General features: G+C 33.6%; 1 protein-coding gene across 10 annotated transcripts in view; it reads left to right on the forward strand.

Annotated features, from left to right (window-relative positions):
- LOC126745680 (serine/threonine-protein phosphatase 2B catalytic subunit 2-like) overlaps nt 1-21,803 on the forward strand; it is a 227,631-nt gene that overhangs the window by 69,465 nt on the left and 136,363 nt on the right. For all 10 annotated transcript variants that reach the window (XM_050453648.1, XM_050453653.1, XM_050453677.1 and 7 more), the window contains exons 3-5: nt 202-326; nt 388-499; nt 6,410-6,555. In XM_050453648.1, coding sequence (XP_050309605.1) covers nt 202-326; nt 388-499; nt 6,410-6,555 — 383 coding nt within the window. The remainder of the gene's footprint in view (nt 1-201; nt 327-387; nt 500-6,409; nt 6,556-21,803) is intronic.

A 21,803-nucleotide genomic window follows, 5' to 3' on the forward strand; every position in this document is an offset into this window, starting at 1 on the left:
TATGTGCCTCGTTATATTGTTGAAAGCAATAACGGGCAAAGTTTCATCCCTCTTTGTTTCACTTAAAATTTTTGACATAACTTTGCCATAATTTAAGTCTCATATTTTATGGATAATGTGGAGTGTACAAAGAGATTTTACTATGTATTTTACTACTTGAGACGAGAGCAAATTTTAACATATTTTCCTCTTTCTTTGCAGTATGTGGCGATATACACGGTCAGTTTTATGACCTTATGAAATTATTCGAAGTTGGCGGCCCGCCCGCCAGTACAAAGTACCTTTTTCTTGGTGATTACGTTGATAGAGGATATTTTAGTATAGAGGTGAGTGTAATTTTGTACCCTAGTGTCGAAAGTATTATTATTATCTTTATTTCCTTTTCAGTGCGTATTGTACCTGTGGGCATTAAAGCTGTGTTACCCGACCACATTATACCTTCTTAGAGGGAACCACGAATGCCGGCATTTAACGGAATATTTCACTTTTAAACAGGAATGTAAGTATAAGGGTTGTGTTTTATGGAAACAAATTAGTGAAAATTAATCGCGATTAAAATTCGATACGAAAACATAATTGTCATCTCGGAATTAACGATAGAGTGTCTCGTAGTTTCCAATTATCCGCCGGCGGGCGAGTGAGGAATTATGGAACGGGGAGAAAATCAAGTTTTGTTCGATTTACTTGGGAAAAATCGATGATCGTATTTCCTTGATGATAATAATGAGTCTGTGAGGTTATGTATCGTAGGAAAATTAAATTTCCTCTATTTAAGTAGATCATATCTCAAGAATTTAAAGGGATAGGGAGTCCAACATTGTATACAGCAAGTTCTTTCTATTCACATAATTAAATACCCATTTTACTTTTTTTCTCAAAATTGACCTCTGAAGTTAAGATGACTCTGAATACAGGGTGGTCCAGTTTAAACGTCATTAATATGTGATAGAGAATTTAAAAAGAATTAGACTTTCATTATAAATTTTTCCCAGAAATGTTTAATAACAAAGATACAGGATGTTAAAATTAAGAATAATTATTTGTTTATTTATCATAATTTTTAAACTACCAGCTCAATTTTAATTAAATTTCGCATGCAGGCTATTGTAGTGAATTGTCAATTACTAATGAAGCCAATTTTTAAAAAAATTGACAGTGGCGTAACATACGGAGGGACTTGGTCCTTTGTAGCCTCAATAATTTTGCTTTTTTTCCAAATTAAATGGAGAATCTACAGTTGACTTCTTTTAAAAAAATATTTTATCACCTCGCAGATTTGAGGCAACAAAGCCCATGTCCCTCCGTATGTTACGCCACTGGCAATTTTTTTAAAAATTGGCTTCATCAGTAATTGGCAATTTACTACAATAACCTGCATTTACATTCTAAATATCCTTGAGAGGCCAGTTACTCGTATCTCAGAAACCAAAGGGCTAAAAATTAGGCTACAGGGAGTTCTAATAAAATAATTGAACATCTATTATTTCAGTTCTTTTTTGAGAAGTTGACCTCTGAAGTTAAAAAATATATTTTGAAATATCCTTGAGATCAGTTGCTCATACCACAGAAGCTAGAAGGGCTAGAGAATTGTAAATTGGTTTACGGTTGAAAGGTGTTTAATCTGCCGTCGTAAAAGAGAGTGCCGTATCTGCAAAATGTCTGTTTTGAGAAAACGGTTAAAACGCGTATTCCTCTATAATGGCGTGAATAAAGTCCTAATGATTTCTAAAATATATTTTATTTGTTAATTTTGTGATAAAAAAATGAATAGAAATAATTTTAACATTCCTGAATTTTAACAGTAAGCTTAAAATGCACTTTAAAACGGCTTTTAAAGTTAATAAAGCAATATTTTTTAAGCCGCTCATTGTAACCAAAAAAGCTTAACTGCAAAACAAATTAATTACGGTATTTAAAGGTACTATATTCTATAAAAACTAGAAATTATTTTAGCTTTAAATCTTTCTTTGTAGTAAATATATATTTTTTTGCACCAATGAAATAAAGTAATTTGTCTTTTTTAAAGAAATGCATTTATGTTATGCTATAACGCCTATAACATAGAAAAAACACAGAGTCATTGTATAAACTTAACTCTTACAAATTTGCCAAACAAAAATAATAATCGTTTCTGAATACAAAAAAAACACTCTCATACAAAAAACACAAGAACAAACACATTCATTCTAAGTTTTAATATGGATATTAACAATCAGCTTTATTCAAAAGTTTCAATGAGGTCATTGGACGCATCAGAAATTGGAATATCCTCCCAAAATTTCAGTCTATCTTTGGGCATAACAGAAGACACATTTTTTAATATATTATCGCGTTTTAACGTAGATATCCCCCGATTTTTTGTGTATTTTTCAGGTTCTGGCATTTGCTGCCCATTTTTAGCCAAAGAAACTTTAAAAAAATTTAGCTCTTTAAATTCCTCGTTCATAAAATGATCTTTGTATTTTAAGTGAAGACAGCCGCGTTTTGCAACTACTTCTACAAGGTCTGCTATATACACTCTGGGCCTCAATCTATTCAAAACTGCCTTTGAGGAATGATCTTTCCAATTAAAAAAATCAGAAAAATCCATTGATTTTGTAATAACTTTTTCAGAGTTCGCTTTTGATACTGCAGTTTCAAAATCTCGAAAGTCGTATGTTTTTTTTTTGTTTTTTTAAGGAATTTTCAACCTGGTGGTAAAAATGGTCCGCAGACATGAAAGTATGTCCAGGTTCAAAATATTTTAAGGTTGTTCTTTCAGTTCTAACATGGTCTGAATTTATTAGGTACACTAGAAACGAAAACAACGCCCAGTTCTTGTTTTGTCCACTGCAATTGTCAAGCCAAAGCACAATGTCATTCTGATCCCGATGGTACAGAAAAACCTGAAAATAGGCGCTGATCCTCTTTTTTTCGGCCTGCAGTGGCTTCATGCCATATTACTGCAAAAGGTTTTTGTCTAGAATTTTTTCCGATTGGCACAAAACTTTCATTAAAAGCAATAATTCGTTGAGTGAAAAGAACACTTTTGAACATGTCCAGCCTAGGTAACATTATTACTTTCTGTAAGTCTGCGGAAAAATATAATGTTGTAGACTCGATGGAATTTTGAACATCATTTCTATACATCTGACGGGCAATATTGGATTTTTTAATATGTTTGTCCCATTGTTGACAATTTTCGCAATCCAAACACAAATTTTCTTTTGAATGTGCTTCATTATGCAACTTATAGCATTCACATATTTCACATTCCTCGTAACCGAGATGTGCAAATGAAATATTTTTTTCTTTAACCACAACATTTCTATATATAAGTTCATATGAACATTCAATAGTGGGATTATTTTCAACAAAGTCAGAGTGCATTTGTTTAACTGTTATATCAGAGGGTAAGTATAATTTATTTGGGGCGTGTTCTCGCCTGTAGTGTGACACGCTTGGATGATATTTTTGAATATGATCATATATGGCTTGTCGATTAACTTTTTTGTGTTTTGGATGTAAGCCTCGTTTGTCTTTTTCTACTGACATAGCCGTGGAATTACACACTAGCTTTATTATTGTGTCATGATGACTGTTATACCCTAATGTTGACAAATAAAATGTCTTACATACTTGCAAAGAATCTCCTTTATCATATTTCAGATAAAAGTTTATTGTTTTATTTCTCCTTGAGTCTTCTTTTAAGGTATTTGCCGTCCTTCTTTTTACATCTATTTTTTTAGTAGTGTGAAGAATAAATAACCTTCTTGGTATCCATTCTTGATTCCAAAATTCTTCGTTAATAACCTTTCGTCTAGCCGTAGTTATTTTTGTGGGACATTTTCTTTTGCAAGTGTCTTTGCAGGGTGGTCTAACTTTATGCTTCTCTTTATTTTTTTGCTTTTTTTTTGCACATACTACATCTTTTGTTTCCCTTGCTTGCTTCATTTTCCGTTTTCGTGGTTTTCCTTTTTTTGTAACTTCCATATTTTCTACCTTGTTTCCATCACCGGTGTTTACGTCTGATTGCAGTTCTTCTCCATTTATAGCTAGATCTTCAGTTGTTTCAGTAAATACGTCATTCGATTCAGTTATTGCTTGAGTGTCTTAGTTTTTATAGTTGGCTTCGGGATTTTTATCAGAAATAGAGTCAAGGTCAAACAACATATTTGCTGATTCAACTTCCGAGTTTGAAAATAATTCAATAGCTCCCAATAGGCTTGCATCGGTTAAGTCACATTTATCTTCTTTAACTATCTCAATAATAATTGGTATAACTTCCTTATCTTGAAAATTTGATTACTTGATTGGTGAGAGCCCGGGTGAGAGTAGGGCCGTAGCTTCCGGGTCACAGGTACTTAAAAACAGCGCTGATGGAGACATCACATTTTGCTCTTCAACAATTGGCAAGTTTGGCGGTACCGGTAATAATGTTTGAAATATCTGTGGCTCTGCTTCACTATCTGAATTAGCAGGTTCAATAGCGGATGATGCATCTTGAATTTGATTAATTTTTCCTGGCTCAATGTTAGGTCTATTATGCTTGACAATTGTCGTATTTAAAAATTTAACATTAGAATTACCAGAAAGTTCCACTTGGTTTTCATTTGCGAGGCGTAGGATCTTTTTAGTTCTCTGCATCTTTAAACGTCGCTGTCGTTGGTAACTGAAAAAAAAACAACAGCATTAACTAATAGCTAGCTACTTACTTTTCTAGCATCATAATATATTGTAGAGTGGTTCGTAATAAATGCGATTTAGAGTATTATATACGTGCAATAATAGATATAGTGAATAATTTACAAATGAAAAAATTGCAGCAAAAAAAGGGATTAGTGATGAATTCATTTCTAAGCAGTAAATAATTCATATCTAAGAGTCCTATTTAAAATTGATTAAAATTATCCTAAATAAAAACTAATCCCCTTTTCGCTGCAATTTTTTCATTTGTAAATTATCCACTATATCTATGGCGCGTATAATAACTGGCGATTGTTTAAGTGAAAAAAAATGAGATTTGGCTAAATTTATATAATCCGAAAGTGACGATAGAAATATATACTTACCGAGATACAGGGCGTCGAAACTTTTTAAAATTCTTAAATATAAATAGTTAATTTTTTTTAAGAATTTTGAGAAGTTGCATCGATGCCGAAATTTGAAAATATCTCGAAAACGATCATATGTAGCTGTTTTAAAATTGGGTTGGGTTGGTACCTTTAAAAAAGATGTAGGAACGATAACAACTCATTAAAAATATCAAAAGATTACTGCCAAAAAAGTTAGAGCCAATTAAAAAGAAGAATATAGCGTACGTAGCGCCCTCTAAGTCTTACATGAAAATTTAGTTCAAATTATGATTTCTCACCTCAAAAAACCCCCAATAATTGTCAAATTTTGGGTAAAAATTGAATTTTGTGTTAATTTTATGTTAAAAATTCGAAAATAGAATTTCATTTTCAACTCCCTGTATCTCGGTAAGTATCGACTTTTGGATTATAAACTTAGCCAAGCCAAATCGATTTTTTTTAACTAGAAGAATCTCCCGAAACTCTATATGCCGAATTCATTACAAACCATCCTGTATACCTAAATAGTTACTTACCAGCTAATTTTTGGTATTTATTATTGTTTTTAAAACCAACTGGCACAAAAACTTTTTTCCAAATAACACAAAAAAATACAGATATATGTATAGGTAACATATATCAAAAGCTGATTGCTGCACGTGGTTTTTCTATTATTATTATGATTGGAGACAGCGTATGTATATCTGCACAGCTCGGTGGTCAAATTAAAATTAATACTAAATTATCCTATCACTGGTAAATTTAAATATGGAACTGTAGCATAAAAAGCCGTAACTGTTTTGCGCCAATGCAGTTGCGGTTTTTTAAACTAGTAATCCGCGTTACATCTTTCTAAGCTACAAACGTCTAATATATATTTGCGTTAACTGTAAAGTAAAAAGGTAAAAGTTTTAGATACGGGAATGTAAGCAACATTTGCTAGTTAGGGTTGTTTAAGTTATGAAGTCGGAAAATTACGTCATTTTGTAGTAATCGTATGTACATTTAAGCAATTTTGCAATGCAGATACGAGTTTTTAAGATACATCAATCGATTCCTCATGCCTTAAATACCCATATTATAGTTTTAACCAAATTTTTAAAAAAATGCAGATACGGCTCTCTTTCTTACGACGGCAGTAATGCCCCCTTCATCTTTTCTGCTGTAAAGTCGGTTGTTGCAATTTCGTAGTTTTTTTTTGGGATTGGTGTAATTTATTCGGATCGATTAGACAGGTCGTATACTGGAAAGTGAGTTTGAAGGCACTGTAAGCATTAATAAGCAATAAATAAACATCTAATAAAATTTAAAAAAATATATTTCCCGAACACCTAAACTAAATTTAATTTTTGCAGGTAAAATAAAATATTCGGAACGTGTATACGACGCCTGCATGGAGGCGTTCGACTGTTTACCGCTCGCGGCGCTCATGAACCAACAGTTCCTCTGTGTACACGGCGGCTTATCACCGGAAATACACAACTTAGACGATATACGAAAGGTAAGCCTCAACCCCCTCCCATCCATCACGTAATCATCGACACACTCCCGATTTTTGATGAGCCTTTTCCCATTTTCGCTTTAATTCCGAAACGGGGGGTCGTTTTTACGACCTCCACCTCCTCCCCCCGGAGGATCAACAATGGTGAAAAAGAAACAAAGGGAATAAGAACGTAGGAAATTTAAAGGAAGCGAGCCGTGTCACTCCCCCGGGACCAGATATCTGTCGAATAAGGTCAACCATGAATACTTTAGTACGTTAGAGAAGGAAGGTGATGCCATCCAGGATTTATGAGGATGGATGTTTTACGGTCTTCGTTTATCTTTAAGATATATGACAAAGCGTGGAAGAGGCAGGGATGGAAACAATGTTTGTAGAAGAGTCAATCAATTAATATTTATTTCCATTTAACAATACTCATTTACATTAAAAAAGAAAAACTAGTAGTAAACGTGGAAATAATAAGAGCTCCCGAAGTCCTAAGACCAGTGCGGGTACGTTCTGTTTTACATCCATAAATCGGCATAAAATTTTAAAATATTCTATACTTATACGGTTCTAAGCCAATACTGTGAACTAAAAAAGCATAAATAAAATAAACATTGTTTGTTGCATTCAAATTCTGTTAACTGCTTTAAACCTAAAGACATTAATAAATTTATGATTATAAGAGATATTTAATTAAAACACTTTTGACTAATAGTATACATACATTTTACTAACGTTTTACTTTTTGCCAATAAGAATCGTCGTGCTAACGTTGAAAAAAATATATACATTCAATATGATAATACCCGCTTGGCTTTTGCTGAGAGCGTCAAGATTCTATGTTTAACTATTGATTTTTCTTTAAGATTCCAAGGACATATTAGTGCTGTCTTGCAGAGATGTTATTTGCATATGCGTTTGCTCTCTGCTAACAAACATATTTTAAATTTTAAGACAAGAAAAAACTCTCAGTATCGTTAGTGTTATCCACTTTAATCGTTTACTATCCTTGTCTTGGTAAAATGACCCAGCAGAAACTGCAACGTGTACAAAATACGTGTTGTCGATTTGTGTGTAATTTAAGAAAATTTGATCATGTGTCCATATACGTCTATCGATTGCAGTGTCATCTAAAAATGTCATTTCAAAATTCATTAATTTTAAAAATGTCAACTTCTCTAGCGTCTTCCCAGGATTCACCTTTTGCAAAATCATAGTATCCAGAAGAAAAGTGCAGAACGAGTGTTTGCCTAATGTTTAGCTTTTTGTTTGGGTCATTTAGGTTTGCTAGTTATTGAGATATTTGAGAAAAATATCGCCGCCAACTTTAACCTTAATTATCATGTTTTTTCCGATATAAATGTCTCTCGCCATTGCAGCCCAACACGATTACCGCATCTATTTATGTTGTGCATTCTCATTTACCGATCGATAGGACAACCGAATGATGGTCTCTTATTGACATGGCGTGAAAATTGCGGGTATTTAAAGCCATTTTGAGGTGTTTGAGGCGTCGGCACGGGAAATAACGTTTCTAAGCCTCAAAGTATCGATTACCACGGCGACGTGCTAATTTTAACTTAAAAAAAAAAAAAGAAAGAGAGACAAAACATGAAAAGTTTATATTATGTTTTTCTCGGGTCGTAAAATAAAAATTTAATTGTCCGGGATATGGAGCCAAAACCGACACAATATGCGCCTCCATTATATTAGATTTCTCGTACCCGATGCTGTCGAGTATCAAAATTTCGTTATTAAAAGCACTTTACGGTGTAATTAAGGCGTAAAACCAACGAGTTTATTGTTGGTTTTTCTTTGTTGAGGGCTTTGTTGGAATTTGGAGTAGCAGGGGCCAAAAGAAGATCAGCGTAAGTGTAGTGTTTTTCACTCTTCTAATGTGACATATATGTAGGCCATATCCTATACATGACATTAAACGACTGTGTCCAGATACATGAGATAAGCAGCAAAATATTGACGAGGTATTATTCTACAAGCATTATAAGGATTCAAAAGGCCTTCATGAATACTTTATTAGCTAGTGAGGCTTTTCCCTTGACTTGATCTATAAAGATCTAAAAAACTCTTGTATCTCAAAAACTATTACACCTAGATACATGAAACAAGCGGGTATACATGAAAAAAATATTGCCCTACAAACTTTATTATATATCCAAGGGACTTTCATGTATACTTTTGAAATTATTGAGGCTTTTCCTTGACTTGGCCTAATGAGTATATCAGCTCCATAAAAACGTTGTATCTCAAAAACTACTATAGCTAGACAAGTGAGACAAACATTGAGGAGACATTGCTCTAGAAACTTTGTGAAGGATACAAAGTGATTTCTTGAATACTTGTTCAGTTACTAACGCATATTTAGGGTAAAAGGAGGAGAGATGGACCACATTTAAAAAAATTAAACGTGCTTCTTTAATAAAAAAAATAACAAAATTGGAAAAAATATATATAACATAACATAACATTGATATTTCTTTTGGTATAATTAGGAATTAAAAATATTAATTCTAGGCACTAAAAAATATACATAATGGCAGCTATGCCATTGGTCCATCTATCCTCTGTGGAGACACAGTATAAAGAACAAGACAGTAGGTTCACTCTCTTGCGGCCGTTTGAAGTAGGGACTTCTAAACAGTGCCGACATTTTTTACGCGGTCGTAAATCATTATTTAGTTTCGACTGCAATCCTTTACGATACGGGGGGTGTTTGAAACATTTTTAATAAGGAATATTTTCGTACATCGCGGCGGGCAGCGTGTAATATATGGAATTTTTTGAAATTAAAGGCACTTTGTATTATTGTTAAAATGACATTGAAAGAATATTATTAAGTATCTCTTTTGAACAAATAACTGTACGAAAAACACTTGGTAGATAGCTTTAAAATTAAGTTTATTAGAATGTACACAATTAAATCTTAGCTTTATGTTCCTTTCATGCTCTTTTCTTAACTGACCAAGAAACTACCTACCTAATATTACATACACTTAATTAATAATACCTTCGTTAATATACCCATTTTTTAAATATTTAATAAAATTTACATAATAATGTGATAACAACACTCAGCATATGGAACTCGGTAACAGTGAAATATAAAAAGGCAGTTAAATAAAAAAAACTTATTAAATGCCTAATTATTTGCTTTTTAAATAGGGGATGAAAGAACAAACCACTAAAATTCAAATAAAACGAAAATAGGTGTTTTACAACCTAGAATTCATATAAATATGCAAAATAAATATAGTTTTACATTGGGGATTAAAGTACACATCAATATTTTAAAACTTAAACCCTTAAAAACCACCCTTAATGACGAAGAAAAAACAGTTTTAAGTATGGTTAGACGGTATAAGTGGCTAAAATTTATATCATTCAAATGATTGCAATGCAACTAATAATAAATCGGATAGCTTTCACTATTAAAAACCACCACTAATAACAGAATATTACCAAAAATTTTGCATTTTTTTAGATTAAAATCACGATTTTAAAAAAATATGTACTCTAAATCGCTGACACTTTCTGAATTTTTTTGTAGGATCTCAATTTTCCGAGATATTTAAGAAATACTGAAGAAAAGCGTGTATTTTTTTCTGTAAACTAATCCATTTTTATTTTAAAAAAAATGTATATCCCCTTTTACTCCTGCAGCCATCTACGCAACATATCGCCGGCATTTTTAAAGTACAAAATTTCCGCACAACGCTATTATAGTTCTAATATTGAAGACGCCCCTGTATAACGCAGTCGCCACCGGGCAGCAAAAAAGAGTAGCATCAGAAAGCGAGTGAGAAAGGCAACATTTTGGGCGGCGCTTAGAGTGATCCTTCTATTCTAGTTTATGTTCGGTGGTGGAGATGAGATGGACCACTAGGGGTAGGATAGACGGACCATGTTATACTTTCTTTTTTTTGGTGGCTACAGTCTTTCCACACTTATTGCAAAGGTTAACGAAGCCAGAACAAGTTTCATGTAACCAACGTTTACAAATGATACGTTGTATGATACCATTCGTCTTTTTTAGACGTTTGGTTATAGTCCTCCTTGCAACCGACACATAAATTTTCTAAATCACTAAAGTTTTCTTCACCATCAAGAATAACGTCATCTTCAGACACTGAAGATTCACTCACCTTTTTCTTACTTTTTAATTTTCTTACCAGTTTTACGTTCTTTTTGAGTTGTGCATCTTTCTTATTTTTTATAAATTCCTTAGCTGTTATCTCTCCGGATATTTTTTTACGAACTCTTTTCACTGCTGCAGATAAAACAGGTACAGCCGTTACTTCATCAAGAGCCTTTTCGGGAGTTATACGAGTATCTTCATCAGGTACTGATGACTTGTTAGGGTTGATGGGTAAGGCTTTTAGATTTTGAATTCCGGAGGGGCCTGGTTGAGGAGACTCCGCTCTAACTGATAAGTTATCCGTCTGGACCGTCTGTAATGTTTCTGTTTTAGGACTTTCAAGGGGTGTCTGTTAAAAAAGCATATTCCGGAATAATTAACGGATTAAATGGATAAATCCCAGTGGATTTAAATGCAGAGGCCATATTTTGAACAGTTGCTGAGTTTCCCCATGCTCGACCTAACAGCTTACCAAATTGAAGACGATTAAGGACCCTGTTTGGGTTATTTTGAACCATAAAACGGCATTCAGCCTAGAAGTTGCTTTTAAGAGATTTAAAGAAGGCGCGATCAAGAGGCTGCAGGTAGTGAGTGGTATGCGATGGTAAACAAAACAAAATTATATCATTTTGCTCAGCAAATTCTAGTAGGTCCAGGTTGGTCGTATGGGACGTGTGGTCATCTACTATTAGTAAAGTTTTACCCGAGGGCTTTCTTGGTAGAAAATGTGTTCTTAACCATAACAAAAATCTCGCTATTAACGTAAGCAGATTTTTCCAATATCATAATTTTAGAACCCGGTGGCATACCTCATGCCAGTCTTCTTTTTTATTTTTTCCTTTGAAAATACAATATGGGGGGATAAAAGTGCCTTTTGCGCTACAACATGCACTGATTGTCTCACCTTTTTCCCCAGGGCTTACGCTTGGAATACATTTTGATCCTTTTTCGGCTAGTACCTGACCAGCCCTAGTGTTCAGCTGTAATCCTGTTTCGTCTGTATTGAATATATGCCCCGGTTTATCATAAAAATTGTGTTCAGTCATAATTCTCTGTAGATCCGAAAAGTAATTATTAACGGTTTCTCTTGACATTCCCAAAGCTCGCGCAATTAAGGTGTTCTCGATTTTCTGATTGAAATTTCAGGTCTTCGCTTTAAAAACAGTTCTAACCATTTTTGGCCAGCTTTACCTAAAAAAGACGATAATAAATTAGCAATGTGTTTTTTTTTTTTAATATACCTCAATCGTTCAGCTAAATTAAACGCCATGATTCTTACTTCTGTTCTGGTGGGTTTTGCACCCACCAGAACAGAAGTAAAGCCTGCCTTTTGCCGTTTTTTTATGTGACTGACTATTTTTGTCTCGACCCATTTCGAGCCCAAATAACAATCTGGCCCCAGACGATTACAGCTATTGATGTTATTTGCTTTTAATCTGCTCTTAAAAGTTGTTTTTGGGATCCCAAATGCTTTCGCGGCTTCGTTAATGCCCATACCGCCATTCTTCACAGCATCAACTGCATCACCTAATGCTCTAACCGTCCAAGAACCTCTTTCTTCTCTTCTCTGAACAAAACGCACCTAGTTTTGTTTTCGGATATATTTATTGGGCATAATCCTGAAACACAATAGGCTGGTCCAACTCTCCTCCACTTAAGTGGGCCATCTATCCTCAAATAGGAGGATAGATGGACCAGTGTCTAGCTTCTAAAATATGCCGATTAGAGGTACGATTGGTGCTCTCTAGTACATCTTGTATATGGTATCTAAACACTAATGCAACAAAAATCGGTTAAACTTACTTGATTAAAAAAAATAAGATTCTCAAAACTAATATAAAATTTTTGCACGTGTTGATTTCAACTATCGTAAATCACATTCGCGAAGGTGCGTTATAATGCGTCCCAGTCGCCGTCTCAAAGGCAACTGACGCTAAGAAACAGAACGGGACGCATATTCATTTTCTGCCAACGTAATAGACCCTTCGGCTGAAGTCGCAAATATTCGAGCCCACCGTTTGCAAAATATGATTAAATTGGACTAACGTTGGCAGATTATATTCCATGCCGCCCGAAGTATACGATAGTTTGTTTACACATTATTCACTTAGAATGTGGCGGTTAATGTTATAGGCTGATAAAAATTGTTTAAAAATTGACCATTATGTCTATCCGGAGGCCTCCAAAGTACAATTATTTTGATGTCAGCCAAAGTGAATTCAGAATTAACATTAATACTGAAGAAGTAGTAGATGTAAGTTGTTGTTTATTATTAACATAACCTCACTGGTGAGGAACATATGTAATATGTTCGGTTGATAATGTAATAATGGTTGTTGGAGCAGAAAATAAAAAGTTCATTTTGCAACAAAGAGGCACAAAGTTAAATGACTTTAATGCAGAGGAAAGGCGCCTAATTTATGATAACTTTTTGTTGTTATCTATTAGAAATTCAAATTAAGATTGCAGCTAGAACTGCCAACCGCCCTTTATTTTAAAGGATAGTCCTTTACTTGGAAATTTAGTCCTTTGACGTTTAAAAGGGTATTAAAGGCTATATATAATTATCAATGTACTGTTAATTTTTAATTTAAGCACCTGGCGCTTCTGAGGTTAGATCGCCGGTTAATACTTGTGCAACAATATTGTGTTACACATAGTAGTTATCAAGTATACCTATACAATAAATTTAAGAGATAATTATTCAAGTCACTTTAAGACAAAAATATAAAAGAGGAATCAAATCGTTCGTTTTTTATGATGTACAGCGCGTTAAAAAAATCTTCAAAAAATGGTTTTTTGTAAATAACCTTTACTTATATAATTTTGTTGTAAGATCATTTGTAGTAATAAGAGACTAATTTTAGATCTAATTTAATTAAATTTACTAAGTCCAATGTATTTTGTATATTTCTTGGATTAAGCAACTAAAAATAGATTTTTTTGGGTTTTAATTTTCTTTGATGTCTTGCTTTGTTTTCGAGAAAAAAATCCACTTAAATGCATATCCTTAAACCATAGATCGGCTTATAGAAGAGATGCAAATGTTTAGATGGATAGCCTACTGCATATCGCAGAACGCCAGCGCTACAAAGTACCACAGAGATTTCGGAGATAAACTTAGATGTCATTAGAGATAAGATATACTTTCCGAAATTAGAAAACTGTGTGAAATTAGGCGCCTTTTCTCTAGTACTGCGGTTAGTGCCTACAACGCACGCTTGCATATAGGTAGAATGTTCATTTGTCGGCCTTAAGTGAATTCTTTATGCCAATTTCTCAAATTTTGCAATAAGTTTTTACTTTTTGTTTTCTTTTTTTTTTTAATTTTTCAAATTGTCATTAGGCTTATTTTCAAATAAAGAATATCTCAAAAAAATGGTTTCTCTAGAAAATGAAAAAAAAAAACAGTACTTTTATCCCAAGGGCTAGGTATATCATGCTTAAAACACGATTAAGTTCATAACTTTATGCGATTATCTACTCAGGAATTGATATAAGTATTAGGTATTACAACTTATATAATTTCTTACAGAAATGGGTAATCGAATTAGGAGAAATAACAAAAGTTACTTGGCGAGCTACGACGACTGTTAGAACACCTTTGAAAAAATCTAAAAAAAACATTGTCATTTCAAAGTTAAACAATCGCGTACAGCAAAGAAGTCTCGTAATATTGACTGTCCTGCCAAAATGAAAATTGTATTAGAAAAGCCTATGCAAATGCTTAATAATACATAGGCTTAATAATAATATTCTGAAGCCAACGTCTGTGTTGGCATATCTTATGCTATTGATGGTTTCCTCATTTAACTTGATTCCATCTGAATAAAAAATATTCTACCTATCAATTGCCAAAAACTGCTGAACTCCAGCTAACTGTTTAATTAAATTTTACAATTCCCTCTATTAAACACCTTAGAGAAGTCGGTATAATATATGGTGTAAGCTCCTCCACCACACTCAAATGCTCCTATCCAAGGCATTTGACAAGAATTTAGGTAAGCTCCATATTAAAACTATATTACTGAAAAATTTATGTTAAACCCACGAATGATATTTATTTTTTTAAATTTTCATATATTTTCATCATTATTTTTTGTTTAGTTTAATAAATAGCTTTTTTTTTAACCAAATGTTAATACTTAAAAATTAAATGTCTTTTTTTTTTAAATCTGTGCAGATCTTGCCTAGTTTTGGCGATTTTCAAAGATCCAAATAAACCTGAAATTCGATTTTAATTTTTCTTTTATTTATTTCTCAACATAATTTTTTAGCAAAAAATTAATTAAGAATAACAAACCGTACCTTCATGTGCTTTATGAACTTAATAAAAGCATTTGATAGGGTTAGACTAATCGATGTCTTTTTTGAAATTGTTAAAGAAAGAAATGAACATAGGAAATAGCACCTTTACAAAAGCAAACAACAAACTTTCTAATAAGATATCCGTCTCAACAGGAGTCTTAGTCCAATACTATTAATTGTCCTAATGCATAAGATCTCCTAGCCTATATTAAGCCTATGCAAATGCAAGTGCATGGTCCTGCGTTATAAATTTTTATGAAGAACATAATCACACTATAGAAAGTGGAGCAGCCTTGTTGAAAAGACCTATAGGCAACGAAACAAAAAAATATATTTTTGAACTTTTTGAGAAAGGACATATTGCTGCAACTGCCTATCACACATATACTAGTATCAAGATGGAAGTAATAGGCGACAACTACGAAAAAATGATTTTAGACCGGCATTTTTTCCCGACCAAAACTGATTTTTCCAATTTATGATCTGAACATTTCAAAAAAAAATATGGAGAACGAACTGGAGAAGGCATGCTCCTAACTTTAGAAAATAACTTGAAAGGAGAAAATTATAAATAAAAATTATTATAGAAAATTATAATTAAAAATGAAAATTATGCGGTCTGTTTATGCACACCAATAATGCAACGAGCTGGTCAGTACCTTACACAGGCCTCAAAAATTTTATTTGTTGATGCATCAGGAAACTGCGACGTGCAAAATCACAAGATTTACTTTTTTGCAACGCAGTCTCCAGCAGAAGGCATTCCAGTTGGATGTATCATGTCTAGTAGTCAGAAACAAGAGTTATTTGATGAAGCAGTTGAGAATTTGAACGCAATCATGCCTCGAAAAATTTCTCCAAAAATAATATTAACCGATGATGACCTCAGTGAAAGAAGTATTTTAAAAAAACATTGGCAACAGGCAGAGCTTCTGCTTTGTTCTTTTCACGTGTTAAAGGCAGTATGGAGATGGCTGAGTGCATCGAAAAATCTGATAGGCAAAGGCTGTACAAAAACTTTAAGGACATATTGACTTCAACGTCAAAGCAGCAGGTGAAGTTAAACATAGAACGCTTCTTCAATGAATGCAAGTATCCACAATTGGCAATATACATTCAGAATATGATAGATACAAAATTCATGCGTGGTGCTTCTCTTATAGACAAACACTAATGACTCGAGGCTCAGACACTAATAATTACGTAGAGGTTATATTCAGGTTGTTCAAGGACATTCCATTAGAAAGAACAAAAGCCTTTAATCTAACACAGCTAACAGATTTTGTCACTACGAACTTTGAAACGTATTAGAAACAGAGAATACTTAATATAATTCTAAATAGAGAACGTCAAATTGTTCAAACACCAGTCTGCAGTTATAAAATTTTTTTCATGTTGTTGATGTAGTGACCATTACACGTGAACCACTAAAAAAATTATGTATGAAATTGCAACCAATATGAAACCTTCTGCGCAAACATTTGCCCCACTGATTTTGGAAAAATTGAAGAAAATTGATGACGTTGACATTAATCCTATCTGTACCCCTCAAAGTACCAACATACAAATTATGGATGGTATACAACAAGACGAAAAAGAACGAAAACAACAAGACGAAATCTGTTTCAGGAATCTGGAACAATTATTAGTTTTAACAATATATCAGAAGAGGATGTGAAAGACGTCAAGAGAGATTGGAAATCATTTAGCGAAAAAGTAAATAATGACCCAGTTAATTTTTTATCCAGCAATTAAAACGTTTCTGCATAATTCCCAGGTTTACGGTAGAAGTTCTGGTTCTTTAATGTCAGGGCTTTACACAGCTTTCAAATATCAGGGTGTAAATACGAAAAATAGACAATTCGTATCCAGAAAAAGGAAGAATATTGCTGTGCAGCCAACTTCTGAGTTCTGTTGCAAGAAGAAAAACATCAATGAGTGGACGCAGAAATTTAACAGCTGGAAGAAAAATAGGATCAGTGTTGGTTAAGCGCAAACTCAAGGCTCCTCACTCACTACAAGCATGTGTTGACAATAATATTGCTTTAAGTGTTAATAAATTAAAAAAATAATGTATTAATTTTTAAATAAATATTATTTGTTTATTTGCTTGTTTTACTCTTTTTTTATTGAAACTAGCTATAAAATACTAACTATATATAAAATAATTGAAACCTAAAACAAAACTTTGTTATTAATTTAGTTAAAATGTGCATTTTGAGAAGTTTTAAATTATTCTTATATCACTTTTTGTTCGTTTTTTCTTTTAGATAATTACTGTCTATTATGCATCTAATTCAATTAAATTATTCAAATTAAATCTGCTGCTTAGACAGACATAAATTGCCAACGTCAAGTTGCGATGCTCATAATTTGCCAACGCTTCAAGGCTCACGGGACGAATCCAGCCGAAGTAGTATTACGTTGGCAGAATATGAATATGCGAACGGGACAGGTTAGTCTTGCCCTGTTGCCAAACCTTGCCGGATATTTTAAGTGGACCGTCTACCCTCCTGGTTCATCTCCCATCCTTTTACCCTACTTTCTTGATTTGATATCTGAAGGTCATCAGCTTCAAAAAACGAATGTATGTCAAAAACTACTATACCTATACAAATGAAACAAATGGCTATACATTAAGAAAACATTACTCTACAAACTTTATTCAAGATACAAAGGAATTCCATGGAAACTTTTTAAGTTATTGAGGCTTATCCTTGACTTGATCGGTGAAGGTCATCAGCTTCAAATAAACCACTGCATATCAAAAACTATTATACCTAAATAAGCGAACAGCTATTCTTTAGAGACAGTGTCTTTTTGATTGCTCTACAAACTTTGTTAAGCACTTACAAAGCTTGGATCAACACTTTTTGAGTTATTAGGTTATTAGTTATTTTCTTTGACTTGATTTATTAAGGTCAGCACCTCCAAAAAACCCTGTATCTCAAAAATTACGATACCTAGACACATAAAACAAACAGCTAAGCATTGAGGAGATGCTGCTCTATAAACTTTGTTACGGAAGGTCATCATCTCTAAAAAACTCTTGTATCTCAAAAACTATTACACCTAGATAAATGAAACAAACAGGTATACATGAAGAAAATATTGCTCTACAAACTTTATTAAATATCCAAAGGACTTCCTTGTATACTTTTTTAGTTATTGAGGCTTTTTCCTGACTTGATCTATCATCTCCAAAAAACTCTTGCATCTCAAAAATAATTACACTTAGACAAATGAAACAAATGATTGTATAAGTATTAAGGAAACGTTGCTCTACAAACTTTGTTAATGATTCAAAGACCTTTTAGCAACTTTTTTTGAGTCATTGAGATTTGTCCTTGCCTTGATCTGTTAAGATCATCACCTACAAAAAAACCTCTTTAACTCAAAAACCACTAGCCTAAACAAATAAAACAAACATCCAAACATTGAGAAAACATTGCTCTACAGACTTTATTCAAGTTAGAAAGGGCTTACTTGAACACTTTTTGAGTTATTGAGGCCCCTTGACTTGATCTATGAAGGTCATTCCAAGTCAACCCAATATTCTTCTCCAGCGTGAACGTATTCAGAAACTTTCTAATATACGAAATGTGCAAATAAAATAATCAACATGATTTTGCAATTATTAGATTTCTTTACATGTACGAATAAAGATTTTACACTTCCTTAAGTAACCTCAATGTATCTACACTGCAGTTTCATTCAATTGGATTTTTAGTTTTAACTTAAAAGCGGCATTCTAAATGTTTTTGTTTCTACAATTTCCGTAATTTGGCGTTATATTAAATAAATAACTAAACACTACTATACAGAGACAAAGGACTTCCGTTAACACTTTTTCAGTTATTAAGGGTTTTTGGAGTCCCCAACTTAAGAAAGTGACCATTTCAGAAAACTAGTTACAAGTCCGAATTAAAATTCTCAAAATATTGAAACTTTCTCTGCAAAACGTAGCACAGGCAATTTACACGTTTTCCCCTTCACAGTAAAACTAATTTAAAAAGGAAACTTTTCCCTCTAAATCGTTTTCCGAATAAGAGAAATAAACCGGCGTAAGTTAAATGTCTGGCTCAGCTCCCGCTGCTCTAGTCGTAGGGCCGAACGTTTCTTTTTTACTCATTTATTTTAACATCATAAGACCTAAGAATAAAACTGAATTTATAATCAAGAAAAACCGGGAAATAAAAAGAGGAAAGCGCTTTTTATCCGGGATAAAGTAACTTCGGAGCGTATATCCCATTAGGCCGGCAACGGGCGCTAGCGCTGTGCAGGTGCACTCGGAATTTACAAAAAGGGCTAAATTACATACGCTGCAATCGTGAAGGATCCAATTATACATGAAAAGGTGACTCCTGGGAATTATATGACATTTATACGTTTTTTCTTTTGTTTTAGCATGTTTAGGGCATTTATAGGTATAATATCCTGTAGACATTTCATCATAACTAAATGTAGAAAAATTTAAGTAAAAATGGCAAAGGTCTATCGGCAACCATGTTAATTAAGGTGTAATAGTGGTTTTTAAGATGAGTGATATTGGATGTTGGTCCGGTGTTGCCTATGTGTCGTTACCATCCTGCTTTCACTGTTGAGCTTCATCTCAATTATAAGCATGAAGAATTTAAACTAATAACAAACACCAAAATTTAATTCGAAGAAGGCCAAATATTCCCAAAAAATGGGAGAGTTTGTAAAAGTGTAGCAATGTTGATGAATCTGTAAATGAGTTTTACCAAATAGTACCTACATAAAAATCTTTTACAACTCAAGTTATCAAAGACAATGAAAGGTTTTTCAATAAATAAAAAACAAATATTTCATTTTAGTGCAATAAATACAAAGAAGGGTGGCAAAATATAAAAACGGAAATAAAAAATTCCAATATTTGAGAAGGATTGCACTAAGTCTTTACATAGCCCCAAAGTATTTTAGCGATACATTCGTTTGATTTCGTTTTTTAACATAGTTACATTGATTGATATATTGTGTGATGAAGTATCTAAAATTTTATACCGATAAAGATGTTTTATAATTTTTAATTCCTGTTAAGTTATTGTCTTTTTACCTGGCTTTATTTAATCTATAAACAGTTTTAATGTTGTGTAATGTATCTATGATGAGTATTTTAATATCCACGATGTTGCAAGTTCTAAAAGATGTTGCTTCCTTCAAAAAGAAGCTCGATACCTTGGCCATGTAATAACAGAAAAAGGTGTCAAGACTGATCCAGATAAAGTAGAGGCAATCGAAAATTAGCCACGACCCCACTGACTAACACGTACCAGTTAAGAAGCTTTCTGGGCCTTTGTACCTATTACAGAAGATTTGTAAGAAATTTCGCTAATCTTGCAAAGCCTCTACATAAGCTCACGGAGGACAAAATGGTATTTAGTTGGTCAACAGACTGTGAAGAAGCATTTCAACGGTTAAAAAGAGCACTATGCACATCTCCAATTTTAACATATCCGATTCCTAGACAAACTTTTATTTTGGATACCGATGCAAGTAATGTTGGAATTGGGGCCGTTCTATCACAAAAATATGAAGATGGCGAGCAAGTGATAGGTTATTTCAGTAAAACGTTATCAAACCCAGAAAGAAACTATTGTGTCACCAGACGAGAGCTATTGGCAGCAGTAAAAGCTATTAAACATTTCCATAAATATTTGTATGGTCAACGATTTATCCTTAGAACTGACCATGCTTCGTTGAAATGGCTGTTTCAGTTTAAAAACCCCGAAGGACAAATAGCAAGGTGGCTTCAACGATTACAAGAGTAGATCGAGAAGACCCTGTATTGAAACATGTTAACATTGTTTTAAAAAGGAATCAAAACAGCATCCAGAGATATTTACTTGTAATCGTATTGGCCTTCACAGTTCTAAAGAGCGGGATGTAGCTAGTTTAATCAAAGATCAGCGTGTGAACTGAAATCTCGAGAAATTTCAAAACCAGAATGGCAAGATATTTCTGACAAATGTCCAGAACTAGAAGCTTATTGGTCTCAATGGAATTCATTGGTTATAAAAGATGGATTGTTAAAAAGAGTCTGGGAGAGCGTAGATGGAAAAGAAAAGACATAACTGACAGTCCTTCCTCGAAACCGGATTCCGGAAGTTCTTGAAGCTGTTCATGGTGGTGTCGGCGGAGGACATTTTGGAGTTAGTAAGACCTTGGAAAAAGTTAGAGAACGGTTTTACTGGCTGAACAGTCATCAAGATGTTGAACGCTGGTGCCGACAGTGTGAGCAGTGTTCGTCAAGTAAGGGCCCAAGAACCCGATATGCTCTTGTTGCTATGGATTTACTTTAGTAAATGGCCCGAGGTTTATCCGATTCCAAACCAAGAAGCAACGACAGTAGCTGAAATCCTGTTCCAGAACTATATTTGTCGATTTGGTGTACCCAGAGAGATACATTCAGACCAAGGAGGGAACTTATAAAGATCTTTATTTCGGTGGTGTTGGTACAACCCCACTACACCCTCAGTCTGATGGAATGGTTGAAAGATTTAACCGCACATTTGAAACCTATTTGAGGATGGTGGTAAACTCTAAGCAAACCAACTGGGATACCTTTATACAACCATTTCTATTGGCATATCGTTCTTCTATCCGCAAGTCAACTGGAAATAGCCCGGCAAAAGTTGTCTACGGTAATGAACTTCGTTTACCTTTGGACATTATTACTGGAAGACCCCATAAGTCTGAAACCCTTAAGGAGTAGGTCGACCATTTACAAGAGCGTTTACAAATTGTTCACGAACAAGCACGGGATAAACTTTATCTA

Source organism: Anthonomus grandis, chromosome 1 (assembly GCF_022605725.1).
Source record: "Anthonomus grandis grandis chromosome 1, icAntGran1.3, whole genome shotgun sequence".
NCBI lineage: Eukaryota > Metazoa > Arthropoda > Insecta > Coleoptera > Curculionidae > Anthonomus > Anthonomus grandis.